General features: G+C 39.5%; 3 protein-coding genes and 1 long non-coding RNA gene across 4 annotated transcripts; 1 reads left to right on the top strand and 3 right to left on the bottom strand.

The window, feature by feature from the left end:
* The first annotated feature begins 187 nt into the window (after window positions 1-187).
* Window positions 188-1,126, top strand: LOC119480723. Its single transcript, XR_005204994.1, has 2 exons — window positions 188-501; window positions 828-1,126. It is a non-coding gene; the product is annotated as an uncharacterized LOC119480723 (long non-coding RNA).
* A 2,530-nt stretch (window positions 1,127-3,656) lies between these two features.
* LOC119478489 (nuclear factor 7, ovary-like) lies at window positions 3,657-5,405 on the bottom strand. The gene has a single exon (XM_037753311.1). It carries the CDS (start codon window positions 5,403-5,405, stop codon window positions 4,002-4,004), a length of 1,404 nt encoding a protein of 467 aa, XP_037609239.1. The 3' UTR covers window positions 3,657-4,001.
* A 3,053-nt stretch (window positions 5,406-8,458) lies between these two features.
* On the bottom strand, window positions 8,459-10,425 carry LOC119479019 (nuclear factor 7, ovary-like). The gene has a single exon (XM_037754230.1). It carries the CDS (start codon window positions 9,999-10,001, stop codon window positions 8,607-8,609), a length of 1,395 nt encoding a protein of 464 aa, XP_037610158.1. The 5' UTR covers window positions 10,002-10,425; the 3' UTR covers window positions 8,459-8,606.
* A 2,898-nt stretch (window positions 10,426-13,323) lies between these two features.
* On the bottom strand, window positions 13,324-15,314 carry LOC119485172 (nuclear factor 7, ovary-like). The gene has a single exon (XM_037764535.1). It carries the CDS (start codon window positions 14,725-14,727, stop codon window positions 13,324-13,326), a length of 1,404 nt encoding a protein of 467 aa, XP_037620463.1. The 5' UTR covers window positions 14,728-15,314.
* Window positions 15,315-15,985: the final 671 nt, after the last annotated feature.

The raw sequence follows: 15,985 nt of genomic DNA, 5'->3' as shown, positions 1-15,985 counted from the left end.
TGTGATCCGGAGCAGCCGGGGATCGAACCACCGACTTACCGAGTAGTGGACAACCTGCTCTACCCTCTGGGCCACAGCCGTGCTTCATTCTCTCACAGTGCAGCTGTTCTAAGGCATAACTACATAAAATGACTCTTATTCACTCATTTACAACTTGTCAGGCCCTCTCTCTCTCTCTCTCTCTGTGTGTGTGTGTGTGTGTGTGTGTGTGTGCTGTGCTTGATTGCATGAGTGGAGTCTGGTGTGCAGGGGTTGTGGTGCAGCTGCAAAACGTCATCAATCTACTCTACTACAAATACTGGTCTTCAACTTCACCATGCTGCCAGATCGTAGACTCTGTTCCCAAAGTCAGTCTAGTTCAAGCCTCTTATCTGAAAAGCTCTTGTCTGTTTTTGTATGAATGTCTCATACCTGTTTACCTAGCACACCTCTCTGGACTCAGCACTCAGCTCTGGACCTCTGGATCTCTGGACTCAGCATATGTGGCATAATCAGTCATATGTAGGTTATAAAACAGAACCATTTCTTGGGTGTAATGCAAGTGAAGATAGTTTGTCATGTTTCATATGTGTTTATAAGAAGAAAGAGTTCAATGTGGTTATAATTTAGGGTACAGTGTTATTTATTGCCAGTGTCATTATTAGGGTGTTGTGCCAGTAGATCGCCAGTAGGTGTCAGTGTCGCTACAGAAGCCGTGTATGTGAAGGGGAGCGTCACAGGGAAGTCTCGCGTGAATACGTGAGATAATGAGAATCTCTGTGTACCAGTTAGAAGCAGAATACACTGTGTAGCGATGTCAACCTAAAGCATTATTTTACATTTTACAGAACATCTTAAATAAATGTGTAGCACCAGACTGAGCCTGTGGGACATCATTCTGTGCACCGCTACACATACAGCTCTGGATCTCTGGATCTCTGGATCTCTGGATCTCTGGACTCAGCATACAGCTCTGGATCTCTGGACTCAGCACACAGCTCTGGATCTCTGGATCTCTGGATCTCTGGATCTCTGGACACAGCTCTCCCCTCCCCCCCCCCTCTGCCAGCAAACTCGCCTGACTTGCTCTACCCAGTTCTCGCCATCAGAAATTAAGTATTGTAAATAAATTATTTCTTTGCATCTATTACCTGCCTCAGTCTCTGTGTTCTGCACTTGGGTTCACTAAATTAGCCACGCCTAACACAACTGTTCTTGTATTCAATTATTATATGGGAAAAATATAATTGCACAGGTAAAACTGAGTTTAATAAAGAAATGGATTTAATTTACAGAAGACAACTGTGAGCTATGCTAACCCACTTGAGAATAATATTAGATTTTTAAGTATTAAATTACATTTAAAAGCTCTTGACAGCACGATGTCAATGACCCCACAGCTACTGCCACACCGCTGAACTAGATGGGTCACAACTCCTCCTTTCCATTAGAGGGATTCAGCATCATGTCCCAGATATTCTCTGAGTGACATTGAGGAGACCCGATAGTACAGTTCCTGATAGTGTTACGTCTGGCCTCATGCTTCTCTTTTGTGGTCGAAGCTCATCATTGAAAGGTGATAAACATGCAAACATTTAGCATGTTAGCATGCCGTTTTAGCATCCATCCCAAGAAGTATCCTGTTATTAACTGAAATGATGGACAATTGGAAACAAAAAGCCAGAAGTCAGTAGGATTCGTCCTTTTGGGGACCATGAATTTCTGAACCAAATTTGGTCCGATAGTTGACGGACTGATCGACTAACGTCAGACATTTTGAATCAGGTATATTAATTAACGTAGAGGGAAGAGTCTGTTTTAAGGCACATTTCACTGCTCACACTCAAATGAAGGGAGTAGATCAGCCCCGCCTCTTGATTTGTGTCATCCTTCTGTAAAAACGAGTCATTTTAACGTTCATCACCTCTACAGTTGAAGGTTTCTGGAGCTCGTCACCACAGGCGTCCATGTTTTTGTCACCTCAGTAGCTCAGATGTGTCTTCTACATTTGACTTGTCGTTACTGACCATAAACAGTACAGACGCTCAAAACTGATCTCCCAGCAGATTGCAGTGGTTCCATGTTATGCAGTGAATGATGAACTGTATTTAGACCAGTGAACATGTAAAGACTTTGACTGTCTGAATGAATGAAGTCAATTCTTGTAATGAAGTTTTTTTTTAAAGAGAATAATATAATCTACTGACCACATTCACATCTCGTCTTTCTTATATCTTGAAGTGTCACTCCCGTCATGGTACACAAAGATCAGTTTACTGGTTATGGTTAGTTCTACTCAGCCTGTGAAAACAGTTGTATGATGTCATTTGTGGCTCTGGAGGAGAAAATAACCCTGATGATGTCATAATGATGTCATCAAGGTAATCTCAAATTGAGTTTGGGGACTACAAACGTCTAACAGAAAGTCTGCGTTACAAACTGGAGGTGTGGAGTTTGAAAGATGTTGGTGTTTACCAAACAGGGAGGGTTTAATGAAAGATACTATCAAGTTGCATCATGGGAAATGTAGGATCCAGTGGTTTCAGAGCTTTATATTTATATTAAGGACTAAAAGTCAGGACATCTGCTGCTTTAATTACACCAATTTTTTTTGTCTGAGTATTAACCAAAATGTTTAGTTTATGAGATTTTTATAAGATTATAAGAGTAAGATCATTTTTGTGTATTGTTAGTGTTTTTTTTTTAAATAGTACTCATAAAAGTATTTTTGTTGTCCTACTGTCTTCTTACTCTTCAATTTCAGTCTCTTCTGTGATGTTTCATTCTGTCGTTGCTGAAAGCAAAAAACTTAAGTATGAAACCTTTCTTATATTGAACATGAAGTGCAGACACTTGTTATCTCAACATGAGACAATTAAATCTGATCATCAGAAAACAATGTTTGAGATAAAACTTAATTTGAGCATATGTTATTTACTTTGAGATAACTTGTGTGATCTAACAGGCCTAAAAATATTCTCAACAACCACAGCCGCTCTCAGCTTCTGTACTTTTCTGTGGTGGCATATAAGCAACAAACTGTAAACAACAGAAATATGACTTCTAAATAAATAAATATTTAATTATTAATAATAATATTTACTAATATGTAATTCCTAAAATATTAATAATTTTTTCTCTCAAAACATTCTGACTTTTTCCTCATAATATTATGACTCTGTTTTCAATATGTTATGGTTTTATTCTCAATACATTGCAACTTTTTTTTCTGAATAGTATTACGTAATTTTTTAAAAAAATATAATGACTTCAGTGTCGACACATTATTACCATTTTTCAAAATATTACGATTGATACTCAAAATCTCTGAACACATTTTAGTCTGAAATCATTTTGATTTGATTGTTTATTAGTTTTACAATAATAATTCAAATTGGTTCAAAGCGATCAGACCATAATCAGAAATGTACAGTTTACATCAAAATCATGCCTCTGCTTACACAATGATAGACAGTGCAGAATGAAATAAAAACAATAAAAGCATGATATTAAAAATCATCAACTGACTGACAAAAGATTATATAATGATTACTTACAATGAGACATATTCCTCCCCCAAAAAAGACTTTAAAAATAATTAATAAATCAGAAATAATAACTCAATGTTTGTGTATATTATGTATTTATGTACGCAATTATATCGGCCAATATATATCAATATTGTTAGCAAATATTCAACATCAGATCATTTAAAGTATTGTTTTTTTCATTAAAGACTATCAGTAAATGTTTTGACAGAACTAATGTTCAGATTGTGCCTCAACATGGTTCTTATGTTCCTGAAACACTGACACTCCTCTGTTCAGTCACATATAGATATTTGCCCTGTGTCAAAGACCCGAGGACGTACGGACAAAAAACTTTCAAATTGCATAAGAGATTTTTTCTGTTTCATATAAACTCGTAGAACATGTATAGTATCACTGACATGCAGGATGGCATTTCTGAGTAGCCTTACTCAACCTGAATATAATGCTTTATAGCATGCTTAGCTAATGCATTTAGTAACTAGGCCATAAGCCTGTTGATACAGAGACCTTCATCGGTAATATCTTCAGTGGGAGTTTACTCTCAGTTTCAACGTATGGAAACAGTCTCTCAGTGAATGTGTGTGTGAAGGTGTGTATGTGTGTGTTAGTATCAAGATCATAGAATGACAGTTTTCCTTTGTCAAAGTCCAGATGAACTCTGATCCTCCAGAGCTGCTTCTTCAGTGAGAGAACGGTTTTTGAGAGTGGTTGGGAGGCTGCTACGTACTTTCCATTAAGGAGACATATTTCCCAGAATCCAGTCGGTATTCGTCCCTTTCTCCAGACAGACTCCTTTATCACACCTAGGCCCCAGTAATCGGCATTTCCAACCTCAGAGTCCCAGCTGTGAGTCCCAGAGTTAAATCCCTCTGAACCAAGGACAGCGCAGTCGTAATCAAACCTCTCTGGATTATCAGGAAGCTGCTGTTTCTCTCCAAAACTCACACTGGTCAGATCTTCAGAGAAGATATATTCTGGACGAGCAGTGTTTGGATCCAGAATCAGAGGAGTGTAGGAGACCATGTTCTTCATCTTGTTCCAGATGTTGAAGGTCAGGTTGCCCAGGTGTTTGGCCACGTCTATCAGAGCTCCTGAGAGCAGCTGTGGATCCTCCAGCAGGGGGCGCTGCTGGACTCTTTCCACTGCAGCCTTGTAGTTGTGCAGGAAAGAGATGTCTTCAGCTCTCAGCTCCTCCTCTGTGGCTCTGATTGTGTCTGAAAGAGCTGCTATCTCTCTGCTCAGAGCCTCCATCTTCTCCTTCATCATCTGGCTCTTCTGCTCCTCTTCCTCCCTCAGAGCAGAGATCCTGGCCTCCTCTTCCTCTTCTAGAAACTCGTGAAGCTTCTTAAACTGCTCCTTAATCCTCCTCTCTGTGCTCTGGGCCTGGACCTTCATGTGTTCTGCTGTTTGATCACAGTTTCCTTTAACTTGTTTAAAGAGCTCCAGTTTCTCCTGAATGGGCTTCAGGGATTTCTGGAGCTCCTGTTTGTGATCCTGAGCAGCTTCATTGATGGGTCTGAATCTGTGGTCAGTATGTATCCTTGAATCTCTGCAGACGACACACACTGGCTGCTGATGGTCCAGACAGAAGAGTCTGAGTTTCTCAGAGTGCAGACTGCAGAGAGTCTCTGCTGAACCTCTCTGATCTCTCTCCTGTAAGAAGGCCTCACACAGGTTCTTTAAAGCCAGGTTACGAGGTGTATCACTCAGTAAATGTCTTTTCTTACAAATTGGACACTCGTGTATCAGTTTCTCTCTCCACCATCTCTGCACACAGTCTTTACAGAAGCTGTGGCTGCATGACAGGACAACAGGATCTGTAAAGATGCCCTGACAGACAGGACAGGTAAGATCCTCCTCTGACTGAGAAAACATTTGTCTCTGAGTGAAGCTAAAAACACAGCAGACCGACAAGGTCAGTAAAGAAAGTTGTACTTTCACTTTGAGTCGTAGCTCCTCTAAAACTCCTGTTTATGATGTGAAATCAGCAGCAGATTGAAGAGGCAGTAATTCCAGATGTACCAACAGACTACAGATGAGATCTCCTCTGACTGAGAAACATTTGTTGAAGTGAAGCTAAAAGCAGAAAAACAGACACGTCGGTCAGTCAAGAAAGTTGAAAGTTTTACTCTCACTTTGAGTTGTAGCTCCTTAAAAACTCCTGTTTATGATGTGAAATCAGCAGCAGATAGAAGAGGCAGTACTCCAGTAATCCCAGTATTTCCTCCTTTGTGTGACTTCTCTCCGTGGTGTTTGATCTAGTTGTTAATGGTGAACACACCAGGCATACAGTGCAGCAATGTCATATGATGCACATCATTTCATGTCCACATCTGTGGAATGAGGAACACACATACCGCACACACTCATGGGGCCAGCATTCATTGAACAGCTAGTTGAGGTGGCAAAAAAAAGAAGCTTTCCACAGTGTGACAATATCATAACACCGCCTGCATGGGAGGCAGGGCTCAGTGCTCTGGACCTGTCTGACTGAGCCCAACCTGTCCACCACCTGACTCCTCCCTCACCAACCCAACAACAATGAACCAACGCCCACACAGGTGCCCTCGTGCAAAGAGGACAGGTGCTTTCTTTGTCACATAACAAACACTTCTTCTTGTGTTATCACTGCTTATGTTCTCTGATTTATTTGGGTGAAACAGCGCCCTCTGGGTTGTAATAGGTAGGAAATATCTGACATTCTGTGTGGTCAAACACGGTATTGCACCCTAACCAAGGTCTACTTCAACACAGCTGTGCCTTGAGCTAAATGCTAACATCTGCATGCTAACATGCTCACAATGACAATTGGTGCCATCAAATGAGGTTGTGTTTACCGTGTTCACAAGAAGAGTCCATATGGACGGCCCCCTCTTATTCACAACCTCGTAAGTGGAAAGTTTCTGATAGGTCAGAGTTCACTAGTTGTGACGTGTTTGTTGACATTGTCAGAAATGGTGGAGGTCATGGTTGTTAATTTTTCAGTGCATAATAAGTTGATATATTGTCATTTTAATAAAATATTGTTTTCTTTGTAATTTTATAATAAGTCTGAGGAAAAATGTTGATATTCCCAACGGCCTCATCTTTTTCCTCCGTCATTATGCCTTTCATTTACTGCATTATGTTACCCACTGTTGAAGAAAAATGCCCCGACCCTGGGCCAGCAAAAGATAGGGCGTTCTCCCTCAGCACTTTTATCATTATAATAATTAAAACTATTGGAGTTCTCAAAAATCAGGTTAAAATTTTTTTTTAAAAACAGTGAACATGTAAAGACTTTGACTGTCTGAATGAATGAAGTCAATTCTTGTAATGAAGTCTTTTTTTAAAGAGAATAATATAATCTACTGACCACATTCACATCTCGTCTTCCTTTTATCTTGAAGTGTCGCTCCCCTCATGGTACACACAAAGATCAGTTTACTGGTTATGGTTAGTTCTACTCAGCCTGTGAAAACAGTTGAATGATGTCGTTTGTGGCTCTGCAGGAGATAATAACCCTGATGATGTCATAATGATGTCATCAAGGTAATCTCAATTTGAGTTTGGGGACTACAAACGTATAACAGAAAGTCTGCGTTACAAACTGGAGGTGTGGAGTTTGAAAGATGTTGGTGTTTACCAAGCAGGGAGGGTTTAATGAAAGATACTATCAAGTTGCATCATGGGAAATGTAGGATCCAGTGTTTTCAGAGCTTTATATTTATATTTGGGACTAAAAGTCAGGACATCTGCTGCTTTAATTACACCAATTTTTTTTGTCTGAATATTAACCAAAATGTTTAGTTTATGAGATTTTTATAAGATTATAAGAGTAAGATCATTTTTGTGTATTGTTAGTGTTTTTTTTAGAAATAGTCCTCGTTAAAGTAATTTTGTTGTCCTACTGTCTTCTTACTCTTCAATTTTGGTCTCTTCTGTGATGTTTCATTCTGTCGTGGCTGAAAGGAAAAAACTCAAGTATGAAACCTTTCTTATATTGAACATGAAATGCAGACACTTGTTATCTCAACATGAGACAATTAAATCTGATCATCAGAAAACAATGTTTGAGAGCAAACTTAATTTGCGCAAATGTTATTTACTTTGAGATAACTTGTGTGATCTAACAGGCCTAAAAATATTCTCAACAACCACAGCCGCTCTCAGCTTCTGTACTTTCCTGTGGTGGCATATAAGCAACAAACTGTAAACAACAGAAATATGACTACTAAATAAATACATATTTAAATATTAATAATAATATCTACTAATATGTAATTCCTAAAATATTAATACTTTTTTCCTCAAAACATTCTGACTTTTTCCTCATACTATTATGACTCTATTTTCATAATGTTATGGCTTTATTCTCAATACATGGTATAACTTTTTTTTTTTTTTTTTTTTAAATATAATGACTTCAGTGTCGACACATTATTAACCTTTCTTGTATTCTCAAAATATTACAATTGAAACTCAAAATCTCTGAACACATTTGAGTCTGAAATAATTTTGATTTAATTGTTTATTAATTTTACAATAATAATTCAAATTGGTTCAAAGCGATCAGAACATAATCAGAAATGTACAATTTACATCAAAATCACAATTTCGAAAGAAAGTAGTTCCTCTGCTTACACAATGATAGACAGTGCAGAATGAAATTAAAACAATAAAAGCATGATATTAAAAATCATCAACTGGCTGACAAAAGATTATATAATGATTACTTACAATGAGACATATTCCTCCCCCAAAAAACACTTTAAAAGTAATTAATAAATCAGAAATAATAACTCAATGTTTGTTTATATTATGTATTTATGAATGCAATTACATTTGCCAATATATATCAATATTGGCAGCAAATATTATTATTGTTAGTATTGTTTTTTCATTTAAGACTATCAGTAAATGTTCTGACAGGACGTATGGACAAAAAACTTTCAAATTGCATAAAAGATTTTTTCTGTTTCATATAAACTCGTAGAACATGTATAGTATCACTGACATGCAGGATGGCATTTCTGAGTAGCCTTACTCAACCTGAATATAATGCTATATAGCATGATTAGCTAATGCATTTAGTAACTAGGCCATAAGCCTGTTGACAGAGACCTTCATTGGTAATATCTTCAGTGGGAGTTTACTTATATTGGCAACGTATGGAAACAGTCTCTCAGTGAATGTGTGTGTGAAGGTGTGTATTTGTGTGTTAGTATCAAGATCATAGAATGACAGTTTTCCTTTGTTCCAGTTCAGATGAACTCTGATCCTCTGGAGCTTCTTCTTCACTGAGAGAACGGTTTCTGAGAGTGGTGGGGAGGCTGCTATGTACTTTCCTTCATGGAGACATATGTCCCAAAACCCAGTCACCATTTTTCCCTTTCTCTGGACAGACTCTTTTATCACACCTAGGGCCCAGGGATCATCATTTCTAACCTCAAAGTCCCAGCTGTGATTCCCAGAGTTAAATCCCTCTGAACCAAGGACAGCGCAGTCGTAATCAAACCTCTCTGGATTATCAGGAAGCTGCTGTTTCTGTCCTCGTCTCACACTGGTCAGATCTTCAGACAGGAGGAGTTCTCGACCAGCAGTGTTTGGATCCAGAATCAGAGGAGTGTAGGAGACCATCTCCTTCATCTTGTTCCAGATGTTGAAGGTCAGGTTGCCCAGGTGTTTGGCCTCGTCTATCAGAGCTCCTGAGAGCAGCTGTGGATCCTTCAGCAGGGGGCGCTGCTGGACTCTTTCCACTGCAGCCTTGTAATTGTGCAGGAATGAGACGTCTTCAGCTCTCAGCTCCTCCTCTGTGGCTCTGACAGTGTCTGAAAGAGCTGCTATCTCTCTGCTCACAGCCTCCATCTTCTCCTTTATCATCTGACTCTTCTGCTCCTCTTCCTCCCTCAGAGCAGAGATCCTGGCCTCCTCTTCCTCTTCTAGAAACTGATGAAGCCTCTTAAACTGCTCCTTAATCTTCCTCTCTGTGCTCCGGGCCTGGACCTTCATGTGTTCTGCTGTTTGATCACAGTTTCCTTTAACTTGTTTAAAGAGCTCCAGTTTCTCCTGAAAGGGCTTCAGGGATTTCTGGAGCTCCTGTTTGCTATCCTGAGCAGCTTCATCGATGGGTTTGAATCTGTGGTCAGTATGTATCCTTGAATCTCTGCAGACGAGACACACCGGCTGCTGATGATCCAAACAGAAGAGTCTGAGTTTCTCAGAGTGCAGACTGCAGAGAGTCTCTGCTGACCATCTCTGATCTCTCTCCTGTAAGAAGGCCTCACACAGGTTCTTTAAAGCCAGGTTACGAGGTGTATCACTCAGTAAATGTCTTTTCTTACAAATTGGACACTCGTGTATCAGTTTCTCTCTCCACCATCTCTGCACACAGTCTTTACAGAAGCTGTGGCTGCATGACAGGACAACAGGATCTTTAAAGATGCCCTGACAGACAGGACAGGTAAGATCCTCCTCTGACTGAGAAAACATTTGTCTCTGAGTGAAGCTAAAAACACAGCAAACCGACAAGGTCAGTAAAAAAAGTTGTACTTTCACTTTGAGTCGTAGCTCCTCTAAAACTCCTGTTTATGATGTGAAATCAGCAGCAGATTGAAGAGGCAGTAATTTCAGATGTCTCAACAGACTACAGATGAGATCCTTCTCTGACTGAGAAACATTTGTTGAAGTGAAGCTAAAAGCAGAAAAACAGACACGTCGGTCAGTCAAGAAAGTTGAAAGTTTTACTCTCACTTTGAGTTGTACCTCCTTAAAAACTCCTGTTTATGATGTGAAATCAGCAGCAGATTGAAGAGGCAGTACTCCAGTAATCCCAGTATTTCCTCCTTTGTGTGACTTCGCTCCGTGGTGTTTGATCTGGTTGTTAATGGTGAACACACCAGGCATACAGTGCAGCAATGTGATATGACGCACATCATTCCATGTCAACCTCTCCGGAATGAGGAACACACATACCGCACACATTCATGGGGCCACACCTTCATTGAACAGCTAGTTGAGGTTTCAGAAAAAAGAAGCTTTCCACAGTGTGACAATATCTTAACACCGCCTGCATGGGAGGCAGGGCTCAGTGCTCTGGACCTGTCTGACTGAGCCCAACCTGTCCACCACCTGACTCCTCCCTCACCAACCCAACAACAATGAACCAACGACCACACAGGTGCCCTCGTGCAAAGAGGGCAGGTGCTTTCGTTGTCACATAACAAACACTTCTTCTTGTGTTGTCACTGCTTATGTTCTCCGATTTATTTGGGTGAAACAGCGCCCCTCTGGGTTGTAATAGCTAGTAAATATCTGCCTTTCTGTGTGGTCAAACACGGTATTGCACCCTAACCAAGGTCTACTTCGACACAGCTGTGCCTTGAGCTAAATGCTAACATCAGCATGCTTACATGCTCACAATGACAATTGGTGCCATCAAATGAGGTTGTGTTTACCGTGTTCACGAGAAGAGTCCATATGGACGGCCCCCTCTTATTCACAACCTCGTAATTGGAAAGTTTCTGAAAGGTCAGAGTTCACCAGTTGTGACGTGTTTGTTGACGTTGTTAGAAATGGTGGAGGCCATGGTTGTTAATTTTTCAGTGCATAATAAGTTGATATATTGTCATTTTAATAAAATATTGTTTTCTTCGTAATTTTATAATAAGTCTGAGGAAAAATGTTGATATTCCCAACGGCCTCATCTTTTTCCTCCGTCATTATGCCTTTCATTTACTGCATTATGTTACCCACTGTTGAAGAAAAATGCCCCGACCCTGGGCCAGCAAAAGATAGGGCGTCCTTCCTCAGCACTTTTATCATTATAATAATTAAAACTATTGGAGTTCTCAAAAATCAGGTTAAACAAATTGAAAAAAACAGTGAACATGTAAAGACTTTGACTGTCTGAATGAATGAAGTCAATTCTTGTAATGAAGTCTTTTTTTAAAGAGAATAATATAATCTACTGACCACATTCACATCTCGTCTTTTTTTTATCTTGAAGTGTCACTCCCGTCATGGTACACACAAAGATCAGTTTACTGGTTATGGTTAGTTCTACTCAGCCTGTGAAAACAGTTGTATGATGTCGTTTGTAGCTCTGCAGGAGATAATAACCCTGATGATGTCATAATGATGTCATCAAGGTAATCTCAATTTGAGTTTGGGGACTACAAACGTCTAACAGAAAGTCTGCGTTACAAACTGGAGGTGTGGAGTTTGAAAGATGTTGGTGTTTACCAAGCAGCGAGGGTTTAATGAAAGATACTATCAGGTTGCATCATGGGAAATGTAGGATCCAGTGTTTTCAGAGCTTTATATTTATATTTCGGACTAAAAGTCAGGACATCTGCTGCTTTAATTACACCAATTTTTTTGTCTGAGTATTATTAGAAAATTAATCAAAATATATATTTACAGATATTATTATTATTATTATAAGAGTAAGATCATTTTTGTGTATTGTTAGTGTTTTTTTTAGAAATAGTCCTTATAAAAGTAATTTTGTTGTCCTACTGTCTTCTTACTTTTTAAATTTTGGTCTCTTCTGTGATGTTTCATTCTGTCGTTGCTGAAAAGAAAAAACTCAAGTATGAAACCTTTCTTATATTGAACATGAAGTGCAGACACTTGTTATCTCAACATGAGACAATTAAATCTGATCATCAGAAAACAATGTTTGAGATCAAACTTAATTTGAGCAAATGTTATTTACTTTGAGATAACTAGTGTGATGTAACAGGCCTAAAAATATTCTCAACAACCACAGCCGCTCTCAGCTTCTGTACTTTTCTGTGGAGGCATATAAGCAACAAACTGTAAACAACAGAAATATGATTTCTAAATAAATAAATATTTAAATATTAATAATAATATCTACTAATATGTAATTCCTAAAATATTAATACTTTTTTCCCTCAAAACATTCTGACTTTTTCCTCATAATATTATGACTCTATTTTCATAATGTTATGGCTTTATTCTCAATACATGGTATAACTTTTTTTTTTTTTTTTTTTTAAATATAATGACTTCAGTGTCGACACATTATTACCTTTCTTGTATTCTCAAAATATTACAATTGAAACTCAAAATCTTTGAACACATTTTAGTCTGAAATAATTTTGATTTAATTGTTTATTAATTTTACAATAATAATTCAAATTGGTTCAAAACGATCAGAACATAATCAGAAATGTACAGTTTACATCAAAATCACAATTTTGAAAGAAAGTAGTGCCTCTGCTAACACAATGATAGACAGTGCAGAATGAAATAAAAACAATAAAAGCATGATATTAAAAATCATCAACTGGCTGACAAAAGATTATATAATGATTACTTACAATGAGTCATATTCCTCCCCCAAAAAAGACTTTAAAAGTAATTAATAAATCAGAAATAATAACTCAATGTTTGTTTATATTATGTATTTATGAATGCAATTATATCTGCCAATATATATCAATATTGGCAGCAAATATTCAACATCAGATAATTTAAAGTATTGTTTTTTCATTTAAGACTATCAGTAAATGTTTTGACAGAACTAATGTTCAGATTGTGCCTCAACATGGTTCTTATGTTCCTGAAACACTGACACTCCTCTGTTCAGTCATATATAGATATTTGCCCTGTGTCAAAGACCCGAGGACGTACGGACAAAAAACTTTCAAATTGCATAAAAGATTTCCTCTGTTTCATATAAACTCGTAGAACATGTGTAGTATCACTGACATGCAGGATGGCATTTCTGAGTAGCCTTACTCAACCTGAATATAATGCTATATAGCATGCTTAGCTAATGCATTTAGTAACTAGGCCATAAGCCTGTTGATACATAGACCTTCATCGGTAATATCTTCAATGGGAGTTTACCATAAGTGGAAACGTATGGAAACAGTCTCTCAGTGAATGTGTGCGTGAAGGTGTGTATGTGTGTGTTAGTATCAAGATCATAGAAAGACAGTTTTCCTTTGTCAAAGTCCAGATGAACTCTGATCCTCCGGAGCTGCTTCTTCACTGAGAGAACGGTGTCTGAGAGTGGTGGGGAGGCTGCAACGTACTTTCCATCATGGAGATATATTTCCCAGTATCCAGTCGGTATTTGTCCCTTTCTCCGGACAGACTCCTTCATCACACCTAGGGCCCAGTAATCATCATTTCCAACCTCAAAGACCCAGCTGTGAGTCCCAGAGTTAAATCCCTCTGAACCAAGGACAACGGTCTCGTGATCAAACCTCTCTGGATTATCAGGAAGCTGCTGTCTCTCTCCTCGTCTCACACTGGTTAGATCTTCAGACAGGATGAGTACTGGATGAGCAGTGTTTGGATCCAGAATCAGAGGAGTGTAGGAGACCATGTTCTTCATCTTGTTCCAGATGTTGAAGGTCAGGTTGCCCAGGTGTTTGGCCTCGTCTATCAGAGCTCCTGAGAGCAGCTGTGGATCCTCCAGCAGGGGGCGCTGCTGGACTCTTTCCACTGCAGCCTTGTAGTTGTGCAGGAATGAGACGTCTTCAGCTCTCAGTTCCTCCTCTGTGGCTCTGACTGTGTCTGAAAGAGCTGCTATCTCTCTGCTCAGAGCCTCCATCTTCTCCTTCATCATCTGACTCTTCTGCTCCTCTTCATCCCTCAAGGCAGAGATCCTGGCCTCCTCTTCCTCTTCTAGAAACTGGTGAAGCTTCTTAAACTGCTCCTTAATCTTCCTCTCTGTGCTCCGGGCCTGGACCTTCATGTGTTCTGCTGTTTGATCACAGTTTCCTTTAACTTGTTTAAAGAGCTCCAGTTTCTCCTGAAAGGGCTTCAGGGATTTCTGGAGCTCCTGTTTGTGATCCTGAGCAGCTTCATCGATGGGTCTGAATCTGTGGTCAGTATGTATCCTTGAATCTCTGCAGACGAGACACACTGGCTGCTGATGATCCAGACAGAAGAGTCTGAGTTTCTCAGAGTGCAGACTGCAGAGAGTCTCTGCTGAAGCTCTCTGATCTCTCTCCAGTAAGAAGGCCTCACACAGGTTCTTTAAAGCCAGGTTACGAGGTGTATCACTCAGTAAATGTCTTTTCTTACAAATTGGACACTCGTGTATCAGTTTCTCTCTCCACCATCTCTGCACACAGTCTTTACAGAAGCTGTGGCTGCATGACAGGACAACAGGATCTGTAAAGATGCCCTGACAGACAGGACAGGTAAGATCCTCCTCTGACTGAGAAAACATTTGTCTCTGAGTGAAGCTAAAAACACAGCAAACCGACAAGGTAGGTCAAGAAAGTTTTACATTCACTTTCAGTCGTAGCTCCTTTAAAACTCTTGTTTATGATGTGAAATCAGCAGCAGATTGAAGAGGCAGTAATCCCAGATGTACCAACAGACTACAGATGAGATCTCCTCTGACTGAGAAACATTTGTTGAAGTGAAGATAAAAACAGCAGAAAAACAGACACGTCGGTCAGTCAAGAAAGTTGAAAGTTTTACTCTCACTTTGAGTTGTACCTCCTTAAAAACTCCTGTTTATGATGTGAAATCAGCAGCAGATTGAAGAGGCAGTACTCCAGTAATCCCAGTATTTCCTCCTTTGTGTAACTTCTCTCCGTGGTGTTTGATCTGGTTGTTAATGGTGAACACACCAGGCATACAGTGCAGCAATGTGATATGACGCACATCATTTCATGTCCACATCTGTGGAATGAGGAACACACATACCGCACACGCATTCATTGAACAGCTAGTTGAGGTGGCAAAAAAAAGAAGCTTTCCACAGTGTGACAATATCATAACACCGCCTGCATGGAAGGCAGGGCTCAGTGCTCTGGACCTGTCTGACTGAGCCCAACCTGCCCACCACCTGACTCCTCCCTCACCAACCCAACAACAATGAACCAACGCCCACACAGGTGCCCTCGTGCAAAGAGGACAGGTGCTTTCTTTGTCACATAACAAACACTTCTTCTTGTGTTGTCACTGCTTATGTTCTCCGATTTATTTGGCTGAAACAGCGCCCCTCTGGGTTGTAATAGGTAGGAAATATCTGCCATTCTGTGTGGTCAAACACGGTATTGCACCCTAACCAAGGTCTACTTCGACACAGCTGTGCCTTGAGCTAAATGCTAACATCAGCATGCTAACATGCTCACAATGACAATTGGTGCCATCAAATGAGGTTGTGTTTACCGTGTTCACAAGAAGAGTCCATGTGGACGGCCCCCTCTTATTCACAACCTCGTAAGTGGAAAGTTTCTGAAAGGTCAGATTTCACCAGTTGTGACGTGTTTGTTGACGTTGTCAGAAATGGTGGAGGTCATGGTTGTTAATTTTTCAGTGCATAATAAGTTGATATATTGTCATTTTAATAAAATATTGTTTTCTTCGTAATTTTATAATAAGTCTGGGCCAGCAAAAGATAGGGCGTCCTCCCTCAGCACTTTTATCATTATAATAATTAAAACTATTGGAGTTCTCAAAAATCAGATTAAAAA

Source organism: Sebastes umbrosus, chromosome 1, assembly GCF_015220745.1.
Source record: "Sebastes umbrosus isolate fSebUmb1 chromosome 1, fSebUmb1.pri, whole genome shotgun sequence".
NCBI classification, from domain to species: domain Eukaryota; kingdom Metazoa; phylum Chordata; class Actinopteri; order Perciformes; family Sebastidae; genus Sebastes; species Sebastes umbrosus.
The sequence above is the reverse complement of the archived record's forward strand: the minus strand, read 5'-3'. Positions and strand labels throughout refer to the sequence as shown.

Excerpts from the sequence above, each read along its gene's own strand:
- LOC119478489 (XM_037753311.1), bottom strand. The coding sequence starts at position 5,405 with ATGTTTTCTCAGTCAGAGGAGGATCTTACCTGTCCTGTCTGTCAGGGC.
- LOC119479019 (XM_037754230.1), bottom strand. The coding sequence starts at position 10,001 with ATGTTTTCTCAGTCAGAGGAGGATCTTACCTGTCCTGTCTGTCAGGGC.
- LOC119485172 (XM_037764535.1), bottom strand. The coding sequence starts at position 14,727 with ATGTTTTCTCAGTCAGAGGAGGATCTTACCTGTCCTGTCTGTCAGGGC.